Genomic DNA, 24332 nt, shown 5'->3' with positions numbered 1-24332 from the left:
ACATTTCGATTGCTATATACTATATAGATGAAAAACACACATGAAAAAGTAAAGTATAGTAATAAGTCCTAGACATAGTGCATTGTAATGCAAACGAATCTGAATATAAAATTAGCAGGATTGCGTCTTAGTTTTTTTTTACTCTTTCGTTCTAAAACCCATAGACAACGGCATTACTCATACAGCTAATGGGAGTGTTTTAGAGAAATAAAACAAAAATAGAATTAATAAAATAAGCCATTTTTATCTTAAATTTTAGTTTATTTACATGAATAATGCCAAATAACCTTAACAACCCAACTCATTTAAGGTCCTAATAACGTTTAACTGTGGATGTACGTCTTTTACTATGAAGGAGAAACTTTTTACGATAATTTAAAATCACCTAAACTGATCATGTCCGCTATAGTTCTCATTTAATGTATTTCTAATGCTCTATTTACACGATTTTTGAATATTTTTTGGACATATCGTTCAAAAGTTTGATGGTGGGGGTGATACATTTTTTTTCTTTCAAAGCGATTATCTCCGAATATATTCACTTTATCAAATTTTTTTGTTAAAGACCTCTATTAGTTTTAAAAGACCTTTCCAACAATATTCCAGAGTAGTGTTGAAGCGAAAATGTTCATCCCCACGATACGTGCACCATTACAAAAATTATTTTTTTAGATTTTATTGTACGACTTTATCGGTTTTATCGATTTATATATCCATGCCAAATTGCAGCTTTCTAGCACTAACGATCACGGAGCAAAGCCTTGGACAGACAGACGGACATGGCGAAACTATAAGGGTTCCTAGTTGACTACGGAACCCTTATAGTTTCACTACGGTGCAGGTCATCTTGTCATTTTTAGGGTTCCGTAGCCAAATGGCAATAAACGGAACCCTTATAGATTCGTCATGTCCGTCTGTCTGTCCGATTAGTCAAGTCGGTCTCTTGCCACCATCAATGTGCCTGATCTTCTTGAGGGATGATGGCAAGAGGCCTGATGGGGTGTCTTTGGTTCCTTGGAGTCTGGGATGGATGTTAGTGTGGGATGCTACCTGCGTAGACACACTGGCTCCTTCCCACCTCCAGCGGTGAAATATTAAACGTAATAAGTATAAGAATACCATTTTGAACCATTTGGCGTTGAAACTCTAGGCCCATGGGGTTGAGACCGCTGCGCTGGGGCGCGTACAAGTTTTTTTGCAGAAATCGCGAAGCATCTGGTTGACGTAACTGGTGACCGAAGAGCTGGCAACTTCCTCGCACTACGAATTAGTATTGCGATACAACGAGGAAATGCCGTCAGCATCCTTGGTACAATGCCTCAAGGGCCTATTTTAGATTTAAGCTAGTTATACTAATCCTCTATATAATATCCATTATGTATATTGTTATTATAAATACAATTTTGATATATTCGTGTAATGTTTTTATCAGGTCTTACATTCGATAAGTATTTTTTATCACTGATATCTTGCAATTATCAACAACATACATTTGATGTCTCATATACTGGATGGGCTGACTCAGTTCATTATAATAATTGAGTTCCCAAACACATATTACTTATAGTAAAAATATATAAAAAAAACAGCAAACATAACAGACATGGAGAGTAAGTTTTAGTACTTGGATTTTTTTAAACAAAACTTTACTTTTCATCTTTGTTCGGTATATATTGTATCTATGGTGTATTTATCTTATTATGAATTTATTTAAGACGATTATTTATAAAAAAATGTATTAAGTAATCTGATATCACGGTGTATATTGATCCTACCTACCCACCAATTTCTAGTCAAATATACTTTTATATATTAGTGTGAAAACTCAGCGTTACCCATTATTTGTCTAAATATTCGTGTTTAGTTTTCACTAGTATCTAATATACCTACAGTGACATGCATAAAATTAATACAATAAATAAATAATTAATACAAAAAGAGACGAAAAAAAGAATTACATTAATGCGACAAAGTTAAGAAGAAACTAATCCTTAGCCGTAATGTTAATTTACTTTTTATAACTTACCTAATAATAATGATGAAGAGACCTAAGAATAAGTTAGTGTTAGTAAGTTCTATGTCGTATACCTATATAAACATTAAACAGACCTTGATTTAGCTAATTTCTCAGTTCACTTCACAGGACCAGGGCCCCCTCCTTATTCAGGATACCCACCAGGACCACCACCGGGGCCGCCGCCTGTCCAGGTCACCCATGTGGTCCCTGGGGCAGTAATCATCCAGCACCAACAGATTGTTGGGCCCGATTCCATGCTCGCAACCTGCCGTTCATGCCACCAGAGTATAATCACAAGGGTTGACCGTAGAGCATCGACGCGGACACACGTGGCTGCATTGCTGCTTTGTCTTTTTGGGTAAAGTTTTTTATAATCTCGATTTCGAATCAGCTTGATTATAAATGTACAAGTTCAGTGTGAAGAATTAAGAGCTGACAATAAGTTTCATCTACGTTTACGGCAAGGAAAAAGCGTAACGTAAGAATATTGTATTAATATTGCCTGCTCTTTGGTATACAAAAATTCATGGAACTAGTAAACTAAAGTTATGTTCTGCCCAACGATGTTTCAAAGACTGGTACGTAGTATTATTGTGGATTTTAGTTGACATCTACAATTTAATCAAGAAGTTTTATTAGTTTTGTTGCATTTATCTATTCCGTGAACATGATTGATGTGGATTGATGAAAAATGCTAGCTAGTATTTTTTTAATATATCAAAGTTGTTAGACGTCAACTGCAACCCCTTTAAATTCTGAAAACATATTTAAAAATAACAAGAATAGATTAACGGCTGGCCAGCAATGTACAGTGTATGTTTTTGATAACCTTTAACCTCAAACTTAAACTAGACGTAGGTTAAAGTGCTATAATTCTGAAAGATTTTTTTTAGCATAGTCTTCACTGCCAGAGCATAATTAATTTTTGGATTTTTTTCGACCGGCAATGTATTTGGACATCATGATTCATGATCACTTGTGACAGTTGTGACGTCGCGTCATTAATGAGACGTTTTGAGTTAAAACAAAGTAGTTATACATTGCTTGCTGAATTATTTTGTATGACAAAATAAAAGTCGTCCATTTTTTAAAAACCTATGATAGTGTGTTAATTACAGGCTAAACTAACTACCCTTTGATTATGTGGTCGTATCAAAAATATACACTGTAGATATGGCTGCGACTACATTATTTATACTACGTAGGTGGCAAACAAGCTTACGTCCCGCCTGATAATAAGCCGTCTTCGTAGCCTTACGGACGCCTGCAATTCCAGAGGAGTTAAATGCGCGTGGCCGACTCATAACACTCCCGTGGTTGCACCCTCGTTGAGCAAACGTAATACTTTAATACTTTAGTTGTTATAAGTATATTTTAATGAGTTATTGGCCCAATCAAACTCTATTGTACCCGTTTTTAGGGTTTCTTAGTCACCTAGAAACCCTTATAGTTTCGCCATGTTCGTCTGTCTGTCCGTCATTGCTCTGTGATCGTTAGTGCTAGAAAGCTGCAAATTGGCATGAATACATTAATCATGCACGGCGACAGAACGGTAAAAATAAAAACTACAAAAAAAAAAATAAGTTACCTCCCATACCAAATTTTTTTTTTTTAATTTTAATTTTGCTTTGATTCAATAGTATGGGGTATCGTTGTATAGGTATTTTTTTTAAATGTGCCCCCCACCCCCTTTAACTTTTGAACCATGGGTCCAAAAAATATAAAAATAAAACGTGAAACAAAAGCTTAATAAATACTTTCAATGAAAACTACAGTGAACATGATCGGCCCAGCCGTTATAGAGTTATTGCAAAAAATCTTGTCTTTTTAGTAAAAAGACGCGTAAAGTGCTGCGAAGATACTTTCTTAGTACCTTATGCTTGTAATGTACATGATACTTAATAATAATAGCCCCCGTTTGGCCTGTACTGACATTATGGTACCTGTGACACCCTACACTGACCATGGCCCGACATGCGCTTTGCCGATTTTTTATTCATATTTTGTAAACTTGCATTGCTTTAATTAATTAAAGTTTGTTACTTACAGTTGCTGGCCTTGCGTGTTCCTCCCTTACTGCATGGACTCGTGTCTCAATACCGATCACTATTGCACAAATTGTGGAGCTTTTATTGGGACCCACGTTGGATAGCCTTTCTGTATACCTGGTATTAAACTCGACTTGTATAACTCGAGCGAGACATATCAAAAATGGAGCCACTTATACGCTGAAATATTTAAATAATTCACTCGCCATCTCCAGCAGTGTACCTAAATGTTATATTACGATTACGACGCAGCAGCGAAACCGTTGCAGCAACGGAAAACAGGCGGTGTCACTGTAAAGTTGCTAGCGTTGTGTCAATGCCATCGCGATTGAATCGTTCTACTATTTGCGTTACTTACTTTATCAAGGAAATTGATAGTAGCGTCGCTAGTTTCATGATGTTGCGTTGATGTAATGAAATGTGACCTTAGCCTGGCTACTAAGTAGCTCCTTTTTAAATAGGGCAAGCAAATACAGTTCTATTGAAATAGCGATTAAAGTTTATTTTCTGTTGTTAATATTTATATTTGCTTATACTTATATAAAAATTTTTTAGGATACACACCGCAACATGATATTTAAAAAATGCTATTTAACATAGGAGCACTTGTGATATTCAGAGTTTTCTGTTATTTTTTATGAATAAAACTATTTAATTTTAACAATATTTTTTTCACCACACCTAATTGGTAAAGGCCATTTTGATTGTTTTAATACTAATGAGAAAGTTGCATTTCATGCATAAAGTACCCAATCAGATGCAATTTTTGAGTTGTTTCCTTATGTTGGCTAGTAGATTTAACTTGATTGATGATTTTGAATGGTACATAATTGTTTCGTTTATTAGGATTTGATTGCTTCGATTTTTTTGGAATGTCATAGTTAGTATTTTCTGTGCGTTGGTGTGGTGAAAATTTTTGTGTTTCACTCAGAGGAAAAGTTTATTTAACCCTCGTGCCTTGAAACCCTCGCAACGCTCAATATTCCACTTCTCGAACCACTCGCTAAGCTCGTGGTTAAAATTTGGAATATTAGCACGAGCGGTTAAACAACAACTTTGCCCCATTGTAAAATAGTCTAAAATACATTATATATGCAGGCTGACGCAACTAGGAACAAAATAAGTTTTGTATGGAACTTGTTTCGCAAATCTTTGCCAACGAAGAAAAATAAAACGTCAGTGCTATTTATTCTGTCAAGTTTACATCAAGTCAACTGTCAGCCTAATTGTTTTGTTTGTTATGAAGGCTTCAATGTTTTGTTCGGGTATTTCGTGCAATTTCTTTATTATTTAGTGAAAATATCGAAAATAGTGAACCGTGATCAGAGTAAAGAACGAGTTTGTTACAATGCCACCGAGAAAACGGTTTACTAAGTGTGAAATATGTGGCAAGCGAGCCACTCGAGAAAATCACGAAAAAAGAGATTTTATGGCGAAATTTCCCTTGGATAAAGACCGGTTCGTATTGCTTTAGATACTTGACCTTATTTTGGTGCAGCAGGCTTTAAACACATCGAAAATTTGATATTTTATATTATTTTTAGTTGTGAACTAGGGATGTACTAAAACTATCGATAATTGTATGTTTATTTTGTATATCAGTGTAAGTAATATAATAAAATATGTGAAATTTCCTGAGAACTTGCATGCAATATGACACAAAGTTAATTCGTCGAAGATTTTCAGTGGAAAATTATCTATCATCTATGCATTAATGGTCATTATTTAACATATTTGATTTGATTTATAGATGCATATTAGCGCTAAATCATCAGTTGATCATCTCATTAGCAAACACTTGGAATATTAACTGTACATAACCAAGGCTGTATGTTTTCAGATGCAGGCAGTGGGTTAAATTTGTTGGGAACGAAGACCTGATACATCTTCCCATAGAAAAGTTACATTTATTGAAACATGTATCTGCAGATCATTTTGAAAATAGTGCTTTTAATAAAAAAAAATTAGAAAAAAAATAGTGAAGGATTTTATAATTACAATCTGAGTGTAACGAGGTATTCTAAAATAGAATCGTAGCGTAGTGAGGGATTCAAGTGTTAACGCCTATGGGTGGTATTCCACCTATGCAATTTCTTTGTCCAATGTGTATTGCGTCTCACATTTTGATTAATGACAGAGTGAGACGCAATGACATTGGACCAAGAAATTGGAGAGGTGGAATACCACCCTAAGGTGGAAATATTTTTGCTACCACGCGATAAATTTACATACTGCTTTTCACATCACCTATGACAAAATTATTATGGTACAAATAAATAAATAAATTTAATTAATGGTAATTAAATTAAATAATTTAACCTAAGAAGTATGCAAAAAGGGGAAAAAGTGATCCCTCCTAGTAGGGAAAAAAAGTGCTACTTTGATCTTTCCTAGTGGTGAAGAACAACAAGGTGTTCTAAAAAAAATCGAGTCCACATTAAGCTCGACCACGTATTAGTCCACTCATAGAACTATCCACTATATAACATACAACTTAAATGTGGACTCGATCCTAACTTGATTTCGAGTACAAAATTTGTAGACACGAGTCTATATTTCAACCCTCCCCATTTTATCGATATCGATAAGAAACGCAAGCGTGTAGCGTACTACACTATTTAACTTGCTTATGTTGGTACTATGGTTCTTTGACAGTTCTTTGTAATGATTTGTACATTTTGGTAATGATTTGCGAAACAAAGGGCTTCCACTCGCTAGTATGGAAGTCCCGTCTCTTAAAACGTAGTGATTATATGCTCTTTGATATATGGTCGACCTTCACCGATCTGTCTGACGGTTGAAACTTATATTTTATGAAAGAAAATATGTTCCTGAACATAAATAAATAAGTAGGTTGGCAAAAGGTTGGTTGCCTAATGAAATGAAAAGGTTATCTTTTATAAATAAATAAAAAAATCTTTAAACACCGACTAGCATTTACCAAATTTTAATTTCGATAAAAATATCAATAAGGAATAATTTAGACAAAATTATTAGGAAGGAAATGATGATTAAAATGGTAACAATGAATAAAATACATTACAAGTCAGTGCATAGCGGGTAACATTTTACTATGAAATGATCTCGAGACGAGACTACTTATTAACATTAGAATGGGAATGGCAATATGTGTTACGAAAGATCACCAGTACGGTTAACACCAGTTTGACACTGACATTTTCGCTAGCGTATGCGTAAATTACTTGCTATTCATCGCGCTCCAGCTCGCATGTTAGTGCGAGCGAGATGTATAGAAAGCAAGTTACGCAGATGTTAGCGAATAGGGTTGTTTCCATCTACAAATCTTAGGGCAGAATTGTATCCCAATAAATTCTTTTGGATTATAAGAACATGTTAAACTACTTTTAGGTGACTTGTAATGACCATATTTTTGTAAATATTGAATTTAAAATATCTTTTGGCACACGTCCCGTGACCAAACTCGAAACGTCATTGAAGATTCTGATGACGTCACAACTCTCGGAGTGACACTGTTGACAGTTAGGCGATAAACAACAAATGACAAATGTCAGTTGACAGTTCGTATCTTCTACGTGTGTATGAAGTTATGTGTCAAACCGTAAACTGTGACGTCACACAATTTTCAAAGAGCGTTTTGGGCGGGAAAGCATCTGTCAAAATATATTTTGTTAATTTAACATATTTAAAGCCGTTTTTAGTATAAAAGTTGAATTTTAGGGCAACTTTTAGTTAATATAGAACGTAATAAAAGCGTTTCAAAAAATTGGAAACAACCCTATTGGAAGAAAATAGCTTTTTTGAGGATAACTGCTGCTGTATGTATGGTATGGGCATTTATTTTGTGTAATGAGCACAAATATTTGTCTTGGGTCATGGATGTTTTATCACTATTTAAATTAGTATACCTATAGCGACGGAAGATACATATTTTTTATCAAAACACGTTAATGGCGTATACACGTAATCAATAAACCAGTTCCTACTAAATACTAGTTCTTAATTCCCTATTGTTGCATCCTGTAGAAAACCCACCCCTTCAACTTACCCCTTTAACTAATTTCTGATAGTAAACCTAATATAAGAGTACAAAACACCAATAATATTTATTAAAGTAAAGATAACCTAAAACTTACCATCTTATACCTACTCTCAATGAGTCGTTAGTTCCTTGCTTTGCAGTCTTACTTATAACTATGGCCAGAAGTAGATCGTAGTGGTATCGTTAGGATCCCTAAGTTGTGTCCATTAATAACACCAAGTTCTTTAGGAAAGTAGGGATAGTCGCTAAAGCAAACAACAGAATAGGTTTTTAAAGCATTTATTTACCAAAAGATGATTTTATACTTATTTTAGTCATATTTAAGAGTAGAAGAGTATTATTTTATTAAGTTTGATTGGTTTTAGTCCCTAACATTACCTGTCTGTCGACTAACTAAGTGAAGGAGTTTACTGTGGCTTCGAAACTTACATACTGATAGGAAGAAAACCACAAGAAACCTATCAGATGCCTAACAACGCGACACAACGAGAGAGATTTCTAGTACTATGACTCTAGTTGAAGATAGTTATCTAACATTAATGCATACTATCTAAAAATAATTAATATAATTCTACAGTTTTTTTGTAGAGTGCTTCAGTAGATGATAGGAGTAATGCTTTGAGTCTACGCCCTGAAAACACATTGGATCCGGTAGTTTCCTCAAACAATTCTATGTTATAACCTTATGAATCTTATTAATAACCGTTTAAATTCACTTGCCATTTCAAAACTACTATCCTCATTACATAGACCTCTCTAAACAAACAAATTAGGGAAAAGTCAAAATATAAATACATAATAGATAAACCCTGATTCAATTCAAACTCCAGATTCACTTGATATAGCATAGTACTCAAGAGTATAGATGAGGTTTTATTACATCCATAAACTTTCAGGAATGCTTTGCTGACCTGATGTACACTATAAGTTTGAATTCTGAATTGAATCTTAGAATAGTTTTTCATTCCAGATACCTTATTCAATTTGGCAAGGCCCTTTTCCAACCATGTTCATTCTCTTAGATATATTTTATCCAAAGTGAGATCATATATTATCTAGATATATTTTTCAGTTGTTTCCAATATAACATATAATTTTGCTATGGCAAAGCTTAGAGATACTTCATTATTTGTAAATTCATCAACAAATATTCAGATTAGCAGAATATAAGCACACACATTAATTTAAATAAATGTCTCCCTAAGAATAGAGCTACAAATAATTCGCATAGCCAACATATTATCCTTCTCTATATAATTTCCTACATTATTCAAGACCACTCTCAAACAATTCATTCTAAACATTGAATGAAACTTAATAACTGTAAATTATTTAGATTTGCCTCTAAAATTCTAAGTTACTCTCGAAGGTTGAAATATTAATATACTCAGTCTAAGTGAAAACATAATCACTCACCGGACTCTCGAGGACTACAACCTGTGAAGTTCAGCCGGGTGCTCTGCCGACAGCACACGGAGCTCTGCTGACTGCTTCGGTCCTCCGTAGGGCGTCTGTCTTCGGAGACTGCCTTTCGGGCTCCGCTCCTCCGTAGGGCTCCGCTGGCTGCTCCAGTCCTCCGTAGGGCTCCGTTGGCTGCTCCGGTCCTCCGTAGGGCTCCGCTGGCTGCTCCAGTCCTGTGTAGATCTTCCGTCTTCGGCTCCGCTGGTTTTCCTTCTTCTATTGGAGGTCTTCTCTTTCCCGCTGCTGGAGACTGAATGAATGCCACTAGCTTGGCTCTTCCTATTTATACCCTCTAAATTTTGGTATTACAACGTTCATTTCGTCCTGATCGTCTCGATCGCTCTCTTCGTTGCGTTTGTCGCCCAAAGTATCTTCTGTACTCTTCTAACTTTTCATCGACGACATTTTGGCTCCAGAGTGCAAGCGAATTTGAACTTACTGTGTATGAACTTAAGATTCATTTTTAAATAACTCATTTATTCGGAATTTTTCCTATGGGATTTGTTTTTTCTAATTTTTAAGTAAAATACTTGATTTTTAATGAAATTTAATACTAAATCAGATATATTTATTATTTACTAACAATTTTTAATAAACTTCCTTCTTTGAAATTGCGTATTTTTGATGTTATGAAGAAAATAACCTAGAATAATTTTTATCATGTTTTCTCGAATTTCCTGTTATTTCCACTATTAATTATGACTGAAATTATCTTTTAACCATATATCCTAATTTTCTACAGCTTCATTTAACTTCAAAAACCCCAATTTTCCATAATTTTTAACATTTGAATTTTACATGAACAAATAATAACCTAATTTATTGTTTACTTGTTTTCCTGTATGTCCTATTATTTCCTTTATTAATTATAGCTAGAATTATCTCTTAAAACATGTGTCCTAATTTTATACAGCATCACTTAGCTTAGAATCTCTCAATTTCCTATAATTTTTATCATTTGAAACTTTTCTTGTTTATCTCTTATTAGTAAGAGTAGGAGATCACTTTCTTAAATAACTGTCTGACTTTACATATAATATTCTATATAAATCAACTGGAATATTCTTCTTTTATCTCTTTAAAACACCTTGATTTCTCAGTGAAATTCAGAGTTAGATAATTTTAGGGTTTAAATGCTTACATTCTATCAAATATTTTCCTATGTACAAATTAGCTTATAATATTATTTATTTGGAGTTTCAGTTTCATACTTAACACAATTTTCAGGGTAAATACATAATATGATTCTCTAGTTTTATAGTAATTAACATAATTAAGTTTCCAATTGTTCAGAAATCATCTATGCAAAAGTTACATACATAACTTCGTTTTACATGATTATGTTTCAACCTTATGTGAAGAGACTAGTCTTCCTATGAAATTCTCTGCAATCCCAGCCTATTTAATACTATCCCGCATAGATTCAAACATTAAATTGTTTAATTAATAATGTCAATGAACCCTTTGTGATATTTGATTTCCTATCCAGCTCAGTATTAACAAAAGTATTCCTATATACAATTATATGTCCCTATGTCTCTAATTAACGATGGCTGAGGACATCTGTCTCGTTACAGTCTGCCCTTCGTGATGTTTGACGCGCGAAGGACATTAGTTCTTCAAACAGAAAACATCTCGCACCCCAAAATGAGAAAATTATCGATATTTCACCCACCAAGTGTGATTTCACCCTATCTGAATAACCATCAATCAAAAAGTTGACAGCAGCATCAAAAAGAGTAAAATTATAAGTGTGATATGTAAAATGACCATTACTCAGTAATAACCAGCTAATTATGAAGAGGAATCCCAGTCTTTAAGGTTTAATTAGTTTCATGAGGCAAGATTATAAGGAAGCCAGAATGTCCACTCTCAGATGAAGTACGAAAGTGTGAATTCTCGTAATCTCTAATAGAAACTTACTCTGCCCACTCGTTTGATATCCTTAAGCCAATTTTTTTTTGACATACAAATATCGCATCCACATTGTCCGGACTAACGATGAGACAAGGTAGTCTTCTCCAAAAATGATCATTCCTTTTATGATATATAACCTCCCACAATAATATTCCCATGAACCAACAACCAGTCCGCAATTCTCATCAAATCAACTAGTATCACCTTTTATGGCGTAATGTCCCCACTCAAATGTAGGCAAATCAATTACTAAATACTTGAAAGATCAAAATATTCTTCATTGATTCTCCCACATCCGAATACAGGATGTGTGGATTTTTAATCATCACCGCGTGTTGAGTGTCTCATTGTCAAAGAAATACTCCTAAAACTGGTATCTTCTATCCTAGCACCAACTTTTCCTTGACAATGATCGTTGATGTCCCTTTACGACCCCTTCCTTCCCGTCCCTAAGCTCAATCATTCGAAATATCCATAACTTTGATGACCATATTCCAGATTTTGTATCATTAAACAAAAAAAACTCTCCTACACAGAAATCATTCAGTCATTACTATAATAGTATATTACGATACAAGCGCGAAAAATAGGAAACTCGAAACGAACGGCGATAAATCAAAACACGACCGAAGAAAGTGCTCTAATCAACACGAATCACGGTTCACCCACTCGCACGTGTATCGTACTACGTTTTACAGTACATATGGCCCCTTAAATATTTGACACAATAACGTAATATGCTAATTTTCGCACTAGTGCGGTAAAGTAACACCATATGTATCGTAAAGAAGCATAAGTCATCAGTCTGCCTACCTACACTGTCAAGTTAGTATATTTCCCTAACATTTGCCTACTCTGTCATTGCTTATCTCACTATTTCGTTTAAAAACACAAAATCGTTATAAACATGGTCAAAATAAATTAAATTTCCTAAACGCATGAATATTTAATTAACTTTTAACTTTCGGAAATAATAAAAAAAACTGTGAACAATTTTTTTTTCTGTTTATACCCAAGTACCCCATAAATATGGATATTGCGCAAATTCCAACTATACATTAATTATAATATAACAAAACCTTATATCAAAATACTATCTTGCCTATCATGAATGCAGCTGCCATGCCCGAAAACTCGCTCAAATAAGGAATTTTAAAAGAAAATGATTACACGAGTTCCCTGGCCTGTTCACCGCACCCACTGTCATTGTGGCAGAAATCTAAAGGAATTTTTCTTCTCCGAAAAACACATATCACAAGTATAATAAATCTTGCATACGATTGCTTAAAGTACTAAAATCAATTTTTTTTTTTGTGCAAACGTTTTACAAGTTACGACGTCTATTACCAACTAGACAAATTAAAATTTGTTTCAATTAAGTTTCCTAACTTACAGTAAACTAGTGACATCTATTGTCGAATAATCATAAAACTATTAAAAATTCTCTTAACAATATATAAAACTTCTATCTACATTCCATTATCTAGTTTAAAGCTCATACCATCCAGTGTCAACTAGACGAAGTAACACAATAATAATCTTAATACTACACAAAATACATAATATCTTAAAATTGTTTTGTGTTGTCTGCAGCACCATCTATTGTTGAATAGAAAAAATACTGGAACTAAGCATTTTTTTTTTTTTTTTTTTTACCTTAAGGATAATTCTACTCATCATATCGTTAATTAGTTTGTGGTAAATACAGTTTCGTGATGATTTTAATAAATAAAAGATAGATTTTTTTCTTTAAGTAAAATCTTCAGTAGCAGATCGCTAGCTAGTTCCTAGGAGGCATAGTGACATCTCGTGGTGTTTTTAAGAATTAAAATATTTTAGCACTAAGTAAAATCTTAAGGAGAACATCGTTATCTAGTTTCGAGAGGGTACAGTGACATCTAGCGTTAAATTGTAACTTAAAATTTTGTAAATTATTAAAGACATTATATTCATTATAAATACTCTAATGGTCTTCTAAATAGATATGTAATTAAAATTATTATGAATTAAAATGACTCACGTTCCTTGTTCTGGTGACAGAAATGTCCGTTGCGCTCGTTCAGCAGCCCCCCGTCAACTTGTGTTGATCCACGAAGTTTATTCTGCTTGCTAATGATGTGGCTATCTTGAAAGTTACCTTCAGCTAGGAGATCCTCGGTTGTCGTAATCAGACGATTTTAAACATTCCCTGGTAACTCATAATAAATACAACATTAATCCCCTAAAACTGAACAACACATCTGTGGCTTACATTTTCGATCGAAGACCTTTATTAATCACATTTGATTTAATATTTTCTTTCACAATTTAAACTGTTCTCAAGAAACTTTACCAAATAATCATTAGTGTATATCAGTCTAGTGCACTAAGGGTTCCGTACAATATTAGCATGAAAAATCCGATTCTTGATACTTATTCTATTAAATTTTATGAATGTTTTAGGAGAAACAAACTTAATTTTGCAGTTGAAATTTTATTGCCGGCATACAATACCATATGTAGAAATTTGTTTATCAACTGCAGACAGTTAAACTTTATTAATTCTTTCACTAAAAATACAAATTTACGAACTACGGACGTGTTATCTTATTTGTGACGTTATTTAGAGGGTTTATCTCGTAGAACAATTATTATTGAATGAAACAATTGGTATAAATTAACCTCTTTTCTATTCATATTTTTAAATTGAACTATATACTATATTCCATACAAAGAAGTGTTGTACTTAGGATATGATAAATATAGGCTCAAGGTATGTACAAAGAAGCGAGCTAAAGTAGGCTTAAATTCCTAAAATAAAAATTATTTATTTACAATAGCCTTTACAAAAAACATAATAAATAAAATATAGAGAAAAACAAAAACTAAATAAGTAACGGGAGAACTAAGTAACATCTCAAATGACACAGGTAGGTTTCGAACCCACTTTCTTCTGCTTCAAAATCAATTCTTTGATCCACTTAACCAAATATGATATATCAGTAGCTGCGAAATAAGTGATCCGTTTTAATATTAGCGCTGCCCTTATTATCAAAGGCATCCCGTCAAGACTTAACGTCGTTTAATTTCTTTAAATATTAAATAAATATGGTCGGTCGTAGCTCAAAACCGAGATGAGTGGAAGAAGAGGGGGGAGGCCTTTGCCCAGCAGTGGGACACAATGGGCTCGTTATAATTATATAATAATTAAATAAATAAATATTTTGGGCATAAACTTACTCAACCTGGCCTAGTCCCATACCGAATTATACAGATACCATGGATACTGAGCTAATATATACTTACATAGATAAATACATATGCACTTTGTTGCTTAGAAAACACCCATGATTCTAAGACAGATATCATGTTCTTTACACAATTAAATACACTTACCAGGATTCGAACCCAGATTCAATGACTTCAAAATAGGTAGGGTCACTACCCACCAGACCAGACAGACTCTAGACAGAAATGCATGATGGAATATAAAAGTGACCTATACCAAAGGCAACCATATTTTTTTTTTTTTTTTTTTTGTGGAGGAAAACTAATGATAAGTCAGAATAAAATCTTCATTAATAAATTATTTTGAATTTATTTACTCTAACACAATGACCTTACTATTAAAACACTATCAACACTATCTATCAATTTAAGAGGGAAAATAATTTAAAATCTATTCTTACAAACTAACTTATAAATGTATTAAAAAAAATTAAATAAACATTATATTGACACTTCTGCACTTAAACTTAAAACATAACTGTTCCCTTTATTAACTTGCTGAAATAGTATTACTGTCTTCAGATTTGTCAATTCAGAAGCTTCTTCTCTTCTCTCCAAGTTAACTCTGCTTCCTTTCGAGCCGTTGATCCAATGAACGCTAGTTCAATCACTGTGGCATTTCTTAGAAGAGGTGATTCAGAAGTAGTACTGATCAATGTTTGTCATTCTACTATCATACTCATCAATATGTAATTATCCTTCCAATAAATAATTTTCTTAGTTTAGGTAACACTCCCCTTTTTTTTTTTCTTATTTCTCCATTCTCTACCTGCTGAAATTGCTAGATTCTCCTTTCATATCATTTTATATTCATTACAGATAGAACGGAAATGTTATGTTATGTATGATATTGATGAAGTTCCTCTTAAAGATGATGTACACTCTTAACTGTAGAATTTCCTTCCCTTTCTCTAGTTTAAACTGCTCCTTGATTCTAGGCTAATTTCCACTAATAAGTCACTTATATCACCATGATCCGGTAAATCTCGAAGATAGATTTCTCCACGAACTGGTTCGACGATCCGGCCATAGTCGCAAGAATTGATGTGAGAAACAATGCATGAATATACAGTGTAACGATCCCTGATGTAGGCTTTCGCATGGCAGTAGATGTAGAAATCATGTATCTTCAAAATTCTCAATCACATGTTGGGTCACTCGTATCGTATTATTATCTTATCTCCTGTTTCTAAGCTGGTGAAATGCTTTGAGGCATCTTGTCGTGTATGATGATTCCATATATCTACTTTTGAATTGAAGTGATGAATTGATTACACAATCAATTTTATTTCAATAACGTTGTTTTGTCATGGATCATGGGAATTTAGATTCTTTACAGAACTCAGAGAGATATTTATTCAGTCTTTTCTCTTCTCTTGATGATGGAACGTTTCTTAATTTTGCTTTCTTTAACTTTGCGTATAATAAATAAAAACAAATTATCGTCACATTTCTTATCCAACAATTTTGTAGGTTATAATTTATTTTTTCTTTACATTTTGTCAATTTTGACCTTCAAGATAAACATAGAGTATAAAACAGCCAAGATGACAATTGCTAAATCGCTTCGATTACCAAACGCTTTGTGTCTCTCTTTCACTCTTCCATATTAGTGCGACAGTGACAGTTGCGCTATGATCACTACTAAGCGTAAGCGTCTTACATGTTGGCTACTCGGTCCGTTCTGTTCATTGGTAGGCTTAAGGCTACCCAACTTAACAAAAATTATTCTCTGTGGTTGAAATCAGGCCTCCACAGACTGTACGATATGTAAAAATCTTGTTTTTTTTTATAAAACACAGAATTTCAAACACGGCAAACATAACTAAATATTTTACACAACATGAACATTAACACACACGCGAACGATTCATTATCACTACACTTTTGTGATATACCTTTTTAAAATGATGGGTCAAACACTTCACAAATTCATCCTTATCTATTTTAATCATAAAACGGTATTCGCGTGAAAGAGATAAAAACAAATACAAAATCGCACTTATATTACACTCCTCTCCTCCCTGTGTCGTATTTCCACATATTGAAAGTCTTGGCCTGCCTTTTGCATCACTTTCTCTCTTATGATCTTTCTCCGTCTGTTTCTGTCTATGGCGGCAGTGGTGCGTAATTGGTCAGAACAATGTATTTGACTGCGTCCGCATCCAGGGCTTTTCTCGTCTACTTTGCTTTTCACACTTACTTCACTCCATGAAATCTTGAACACTCGCTAATCATTATAAGGTTTTCTTCGTTCCATGTTAATTCTTCTACATTCTTTGTGTCTAATTAAATTATGGTTTCCAATAAATTTCTTAAATACGTTCCTCTTTTTCCCCCTCTATATCTCTCTCTTTCCATACATAAACATGACAGTGGTCAATATTCAGTTCTAAATGCATTTGCACTCGGTCTATTACGAATTTCATTTAGCTTCCGCAATAAATTATATCATAATTATCTTTACTAGAAAAGAAAATACTTTTGTGTTCATTACAGGATCTTTCTTCTTTTTATTCTTCATATATCACAACACACGTAAAAACTCGAAGCACAACTAACTAAAACCGCACACAATTAATCGCAAGATCTGTAGAGCCCTTAATGACAAGTGTAAATGCGTCACAGTCATTTTCTCGTATCTAAGAAATATTCATACAAAAAGACACTACCAACATAAGGAAATAAAACGCGAACGCTTCAACGCCATTTTGTTGTTATCTATGATCCGCTCCTTACACTATTGCGTACATATTAAAGCGTCAATTTGACATTGTATTGAATTCAGTGTATCCCTTTCATTTTAAGAACTAATAAAAGAGACGTGTTTATTGAATCCCGTTTTGATTATGCATCATGTGATTTTACCGGTAGAGAATTACGTCCACCAGCACACATGCAGAACAAAGTTCGAAATGGCTATAATTGTTTGATGTGTTAACTTAGTTTGTAAGTATAATATTTCAGACTTTAAATAACGTTTTGCTTTTATAAAGCCTTGTGATTAATTGTAAATATGAATCTATGTACAGTGTTCTGAGTGTTTGATCTAGGTTCCGGATTTAAAATAAAGTTCGCAAGAATCTAGGACCTTGTCGTGAACTTAAAACAAAATACAAATACTAAAAGTTTAAGATGATTACGGAACAGAAAATGGTATGTATTTTTTTCAGTTTTAAACCATTATCTAAACCATATTAATGTATTTTTGCTATTCAATCCCATAAAAGAATTCCCCATAATGAACAAGCTATGTATAATATTTTATTTTATATCCAGTCTTTCTGACAGTTTCGTTCTGAATAACATCTACTAATTTTTTCATAACCAATATTTAATAAATTTGTTTTGATTTTCAGGTTATAAAAGCAATACATCCAAAGTGAAACAATAAGTGCGAGAACTTGAATGAATTGTGCCTAAGCCGCGCCTTTTGAATTGACAAAGTCAAATCAATGAAAACTATCATGTAAGTACAAAATTTGAAATAACCTCTTGCTAAAAAGTGATCCCTTAATTATTTTTTTAAAGAAAGAGGCACTGACTGCCCTTTACATTTTAACCTCTTTGTCATATCTGGTTTTTTAATTAACCTAAGCCATTATCAAAGAATCAAATAACCATACAACACAAGTCGAAGTAAAAGTAAATCAACTTAAGCAACTCTAAATTTGCATTTATTTGCCAAATTGCCATACTACAACCTGTAATACACTCTTCCATAAATTAATCCCAACTATACTATTTTGTCATTGAAACCCATTCCTTAACAAAAAAAATGTCTCATAAATTTTCAGCCTATCGGAGTGTACTTAGCCTGACTCAAAGAAACTCTACACCTGGTCTAACTACTTCCCATGTCTTCTTCACTAATTCAGGTAAATGTTTACTATTTGACTTGTTTTTACCAAATAAATCCCAAAATGTTAAATATTATATAATGAAGGGTCAGTTGTGAAACTCTGATGTTTCTGTTTGAAATTAAATAACATGTAACAATAATAAACAACATTTTCATGTCAGATTTTAGTTCTAAAATGTATCAAACCAAACACACAAGTCCAATTGCATATATAGTATGACAAAAATTAACTCTAATGCCTATTTACTATGTAATCTCTGTTCCTGGGTAGCTAGCTTAACTATATTAGACAATTCTTACTCTAAGCTTAATTTGTACTCTACTCTTTGATTATGAATTAACTACTATATGTTAATAATTTGTTTCACTGTATAATTTCAGAACAGCAAAAGTTACCAGCTTCAAATACCTCGTTGCAGCTCAACTCTGCATCCTGAAATATTTAACCTGAACATGAACAGCAAGCTATCACCGCCACACTAATTATTTCGAGCCAGCAACATCTCTCCCGCCCATACAAGAGTCAAATGTGCAGACCTATATGGAAAAACAAATAAAATGAGCCTGCCAACCTTTAGTTTATGAATCATCATTAGTATCCAATCGAGTTTCAAATGAGGTAAAATACTACAAAATCGCTGATGCAGAGTAACAAGATTACGGGCTGGAAAAAATGCACCAATCCATTGTGAATAAAAACACCTACAGAAGACTAAGAAGGTATAGGCTGCCCTTGTTCCATCAAACCTGTTTGAAAGTTGTATATGTAGTCACATAACTTATTATGCTTTACTATTTCGACTCTATTGTAAAACCTGCACTATCTTGTGACTAAAAAAACATAGAGATTGAAGATCCTAGTACTTCAAGTCTTCGCTTACACGTTGTTATGGGATTCTAGACTCTGTTTTTAAGCTTTAAATACATAGAGTATGTATTAACCTGCAATTATGAAGCAAATTGTGACACTGACAGTAAGACGCAGAAGATGATGGCCACGCTTGCCCCTTCAAAACCCTGTTTGAAAAACAAATTTACTTACATGTTTCATCAGGCTTTCCTTCTACTAGCAGCTTGTAATGTCTGCACTTCATTTGACTGAAAAACTTAGTAAATGACTACAGATTCCTGACAACATGTCCCTGCGATTGGTTCTACACGTTTCCTGAACAAAATCCTTTTGAAATGAAATCCTATTGATGCAGACAAACACCTTTTGACCTAGAATCTGTGACAAGACGGAGTAGTCGCCGCGACGGAAATGAAGATAAATAGATTACAGTATTTCTAGAAGAGAAATTAGCAACACAAATACTATTTATGATCCCAATATGCCAAATGAAAGCCATAACTCCGAGCGTCCTACACACTTGTCAAGATGATTCAACTTGAGTAAACTACGAAAGGTAAAACTGAAATGAAACAAGCCCATAAGATCACAGAAGATAGCATGGCATGGCGCGAGTTCGTGCAGACACCCTGCATCCTAGAAGTGTCCTGAGACCAACATCATGTATTATGTTGTCAAACAAAAAGGTATCTTTCATATTTTTTTTAAACAAAAATGAATTTAAATTTAACAGATAGAGAATTAAGTATGTTTGTATGTCTGAATACCCTATCAGTGTTATTGTTATTTCGATTCTAATATTAAATCTAGTTGTTAATACATGCATACAGACATCCTTACATTTTATGTAGTGATTAACCTAATTTGGTCTACACGGTACCTACATAATTACTCTTAAATTATGTGTTATCAGCCAAGTAACATGTGAATATCGCTAACTACATCTTCCTATAAATGTATTCTAGTAATATATCTACAAATTTAAATTCCCTAATCCTTACTTTAACCTTTAACTAAATATTAAACTTACAAATGTTAAATCATACAAGAAAAACAACAGTAGATATACTGAAACTATTAACTTAAGTAATAGATATTGATTTTATTTATTTTTCTGATTTCAGAAAGTCTGTAATCTCTCCTGTTCTCTAGTCTAATCAACCTGAGGTCTGCTGTCCGATACCATAACAAATCATCAAACTACAAGCTGCCTAAGAAGATTTCACTAATTATGCTATGCATTTGACTCCATGTGTAATATACATGTGACAGAAATGTGTTACTTGGTCATTAATAAAGGAAATATTCCACTTTATTTCAACCCCAGTGTGTGCTAGCCTTGACCTAGTACCCTTACAAATAGATTAACCGCAAACAAACTAAATGCTATTTTTTTTCAATATTTAGACTAGATAACTAGTTTTCTAAATAACTGATCCATAAATAGTAACATAGCAAATTAGATATCTACAACTTATTACTAACAATTTATTACTAACTGCCCTTAAAACATAAGACTCGAGCCTAGCTTACAGATTTACCATTAGGTACCCATTATGAAACAAAGTCTCCAAAGACTTCCCCATCTGCCCAAGTGTAAGTTGATGATAAACCCAAAAATTACTAAACAGGTTTCCACGCGATGGCCCTATCAATAGAATGATTCTAATATAAAGTTTAGGTATAATATAATTTAAAGCAAATTGTCGGCATTTCTACCATGCTATAATATCCTTCAAACAGGAAGAGCACGCTGACTGATGTCATATCCTTACAATTCATAACTTAATAATGTCAAATCTCGCAAAATAATCCCGAAAAATACTAGAGTTAAAATTACAAAACGAATTGCGAAAGTAATGACATCTTTTCAAAATTCCCGCTTCTAAAGAAAATGCAATCATTAGTCGAACTGGTAATCAGTGGGTTCCTTTAATAAGACGTATACAAAGTTTGTACTTAAATAAATGAATAACGCTTTAAAGACAGAGTAATAATTTCTTTTTTAATTATTTAAGATTAACAGAAAGTTAATATTTCCAAAACTTGCAAGAAATATTTGAAACTTTACAGTCAATGATTTAAAAATGAAGATAAGCCCATGCATATAATTCCGACCTATCTAATCACTTGTAAACTACGTGTCAGATGGTCAAAGACACACGCTAAAGTAGACCACACTCTTGTCCCAGTATATAAGTCTTGGCAAATAGCTTAAGGGAGACCTTAGGTCCTCTCTTTCTTTAAAGCGACATCGAAGTGACAAATAAATGTTACCATTATTGCTGCAGCTAAACAAGCCATGCTACTATTTCTATTGATATAAATGTCGTTATAATAGATTTTGCCGATGTGCTAGATAAATACATCTCTCTTTTAAATTACAAACAAAACTCTTCGTAACCAAAGAAGCATGATTTTAACTAAATATCAGCATTTAGAAAAGGACTATTATAAAGTGAGGCAATAAATCAGCCTAAAGAGCACCAAGCAAAGTCAATCAACCATCATAATGAAACAAAATGATCGATTAAAATCGATCTTAAACTAGAAATTAATGAAATCTGAAATGATTTACCGATGATTCCGATCATATGAAAACTCGCGAGTGTATTCGATTTTCCCGTAATAATTGTTATATAATTTCAAGACAATTAAGCATTTAAAAGAAATTGAAAAAGGCATCACGTGATATCTTTCCACTGTGCAATTCGCCATACAACGGAACACAGGGGTGTTACTAAATGCAATCTTGACACCCAATGTATTGGCCCAATTCGTAATGTTCCTAAGGCCCGTCTTTACAAAATAATATATATGTCAATGTCAACCGAACTTTCAAACAAGAGAGTAACCTTGACGTAGTTGTCAAAATGCCCGGCTTGCGATAAAACTAAGTTTTCAGGAACTTTTTGTAATAAATAAACTATTCAACCATGTTATTAAGTTCAAATCGCGCGTATAAAATAACAAAACAAAGGAATGCAGTGATTTGAAATGTGGATATGATGTTGTGTAGTGTAAAGTGAAAAACCAAGATTGTGTAACTTATGTTTCAAAATATCAGTAAGGAAATATGTAGTAGATATCAATTATCCCCCTTTCCCATTCGCTTCAGCAACCGTTCCCACTTTCCTCCAACTTTCACAAAACAACAAACTGACCACAAAGCTTGGAACTTCTGACTCGATATAAAATCTAACTTTAACTTGAATAAAAGTTAAATCCTGGTCACGCAAACCAAACTGTAGAAAACCCACCCCTTCAACTTACCCCTTTAACTAATTTCTGATAGTAAACCTAATATAAGAGTACAAAACACCAATAATATTTATTAAAGTAAAGATAACCTAAAACTTACCATCTTATACCTACTCTCAATGAGTCGTTAGTTCCTTGCTTTGCAGTCTTACTTATAACTATGGCCAGAAGTAGATCGTAGTGGTATCGTTAGGATCCCTAAGTTGTGTCCATTAATAACACCAAGTTCTTTAGGAAAGTAGGGATAGTCGCTAAAGCAAACAACAGAATAGGTTTTTAAAGCATTTATTTACCAAAAGATGATTTTATACTTATTTTAGTCATATTTAAGAGTAGAAGAGTATTATTTTATTAAGTTTGATTGGTTTTAGTCCCTAACATTACCTGTCTGTCGACTAACTAAGTGAAGGAGTTTACTGTGGCTTCGAAACTTACATACTGATAGGAAGAAAACCACAAGAAACCTATCAGATGCCTAACAACGCGACACAACGAGAGAGATTTCTAGTACTATGACTCTAGTTGAAGATAGTTATCTAACATTAATGCATACTATCTAAAAATAATTAATATAATTCTACAGTTTTTTTGTAGAGTGCTTCAGTAGATGATAGGAGTAATGCTTTGAGTCTACGCCCTGAAAACACATTGGATCCGGTAGTTTCCTCAAACAATTCTATGTTATAACCTTATGAATCTTATTAATAACCGTTTAAATTCACTTGCCATTTCAAAACTACTATCCTCATTACATAGACCTCTCTAAACAAACAAATTAGGGAAAAGTCAAAATATAAATACATAATAGATAAACCCTGATTCAATTCAAACTCCAGATTCACTTGATATAGCATAGTACTCAAGAGTATAGATGAGGTTTTATTACATCCATAAACTTTCAGGAATGCTTTGCTGACCTGATGTACACTATAAGTTTGAATTCTGAATTGAATCTTAGAATAGTTTTTCATTCCAGATACCTTATTCAATTTGGCAAGGCCCTTTTCCAACCATGTTCATTCTCTTAGATATATTTTATCCAAAGTGAGATCATATATTATCTAGATATATTTTTCAGTTGTTTCCAATATAACATATAATTTTGCTATGGCAAAGCTTAGAGATACTTCATTATTTGTAAATTCATCAACAAATATTCAGATTAGCAGAATATAAGCACACACATTAATTTAAATAAATGTCTCCCTAAGAATAGAGCTACAAATAATTCGCATAGCCAACATATTATCCTTCTCTATATAATTTCCTACATTATTCAAGACCACTCTCAAACAATTCATTCTAAACATTGAATGAAACTTAATAACTGTAAATTATTTAGATTTGCCTCTAAAATTCTAAGTTACTCTCGAAGGTTGAAATATTAATATACTCAGTCTAAGTGAAAACATAATCACTCACCGGACTCTCGAGGACTACAACCTGTGAAGTTCAGCCGGGTGCTCTGCCGACAGCACACGGAGCTCTGCTGACTGCTTCGGTCCTCCGTAGGGCGTCTGTCTTCGGAGACTGCCTTTCGGGCTCCGCTCCTCCGTAGGGCTCCGCTGGCTGCTCCAGTCCTCCGTAGGGCTCCGTTGGCTGCTCCGGTCCTCCGTAGGGCTCCGCTG

At 33.5% G+C, this 24332-nt stretch overlaps 1 protein-coding gene and 1 long non-coding RNA gene across 2 annotated transcripts in view; both read left to right on the top strand.

Annotated features, from left to right (window-relative positions):
- The window catches only part of LOC133517410 (uncharacterized), a 29460-nt gene extending 24731 nt beyond the window's left edge, over window positions 1-4729 (top strand). The window contains exons 6-7 of the mRNA XM_061850725.1: window positions 2144-2375; window positions 4067-4729. Of these exons, the coding sequence (XP_061706709.1) occupies window positions 2144-2375; window positions 4067-4169 (335 nt within the window). The 3' untranslated portion in view covers window positions 4170-4729. The remainder of the gene's footprint in view (window positions 1-2143; window positions 2376-4066) is intronic.
- A 13360-nt stretch (window positions 4730-18089) lies between these two features.
- LOC133517059 (uncharacterized) lies at window positions 18090-20764 on the top strand. The gene is made up of 4 exons (XR_009799319.1): window positions 18090-18200; window positions 18529-18609; window positions 18975-20129; window positions 20568-20764. It is a non-coding gene; the product is annotated as an uncharacterized LOC133517059 (long non-coding RNA).
- The last annotated feature ends 3568 nt before the right edge of the window (window positions 20765-24332 follow it).

This window comes from Cydia pomonella, chromosome 4, assembly GCF_033807575.1.
Source record: "Cydia pomonella isolate Wapato2018A chromosome 4, ilCydPomo1, whole genome shotgun sequence".
Lineage (NCBI taxonomy): Eukaryota > Metazoa > Arthropoda > Insecta > Lepidoptera > Tortricidae > Cydia > Cydia pomonella.
This window is presented reverse-complemented; position numbering and strand designations above follow the sequence as displayed.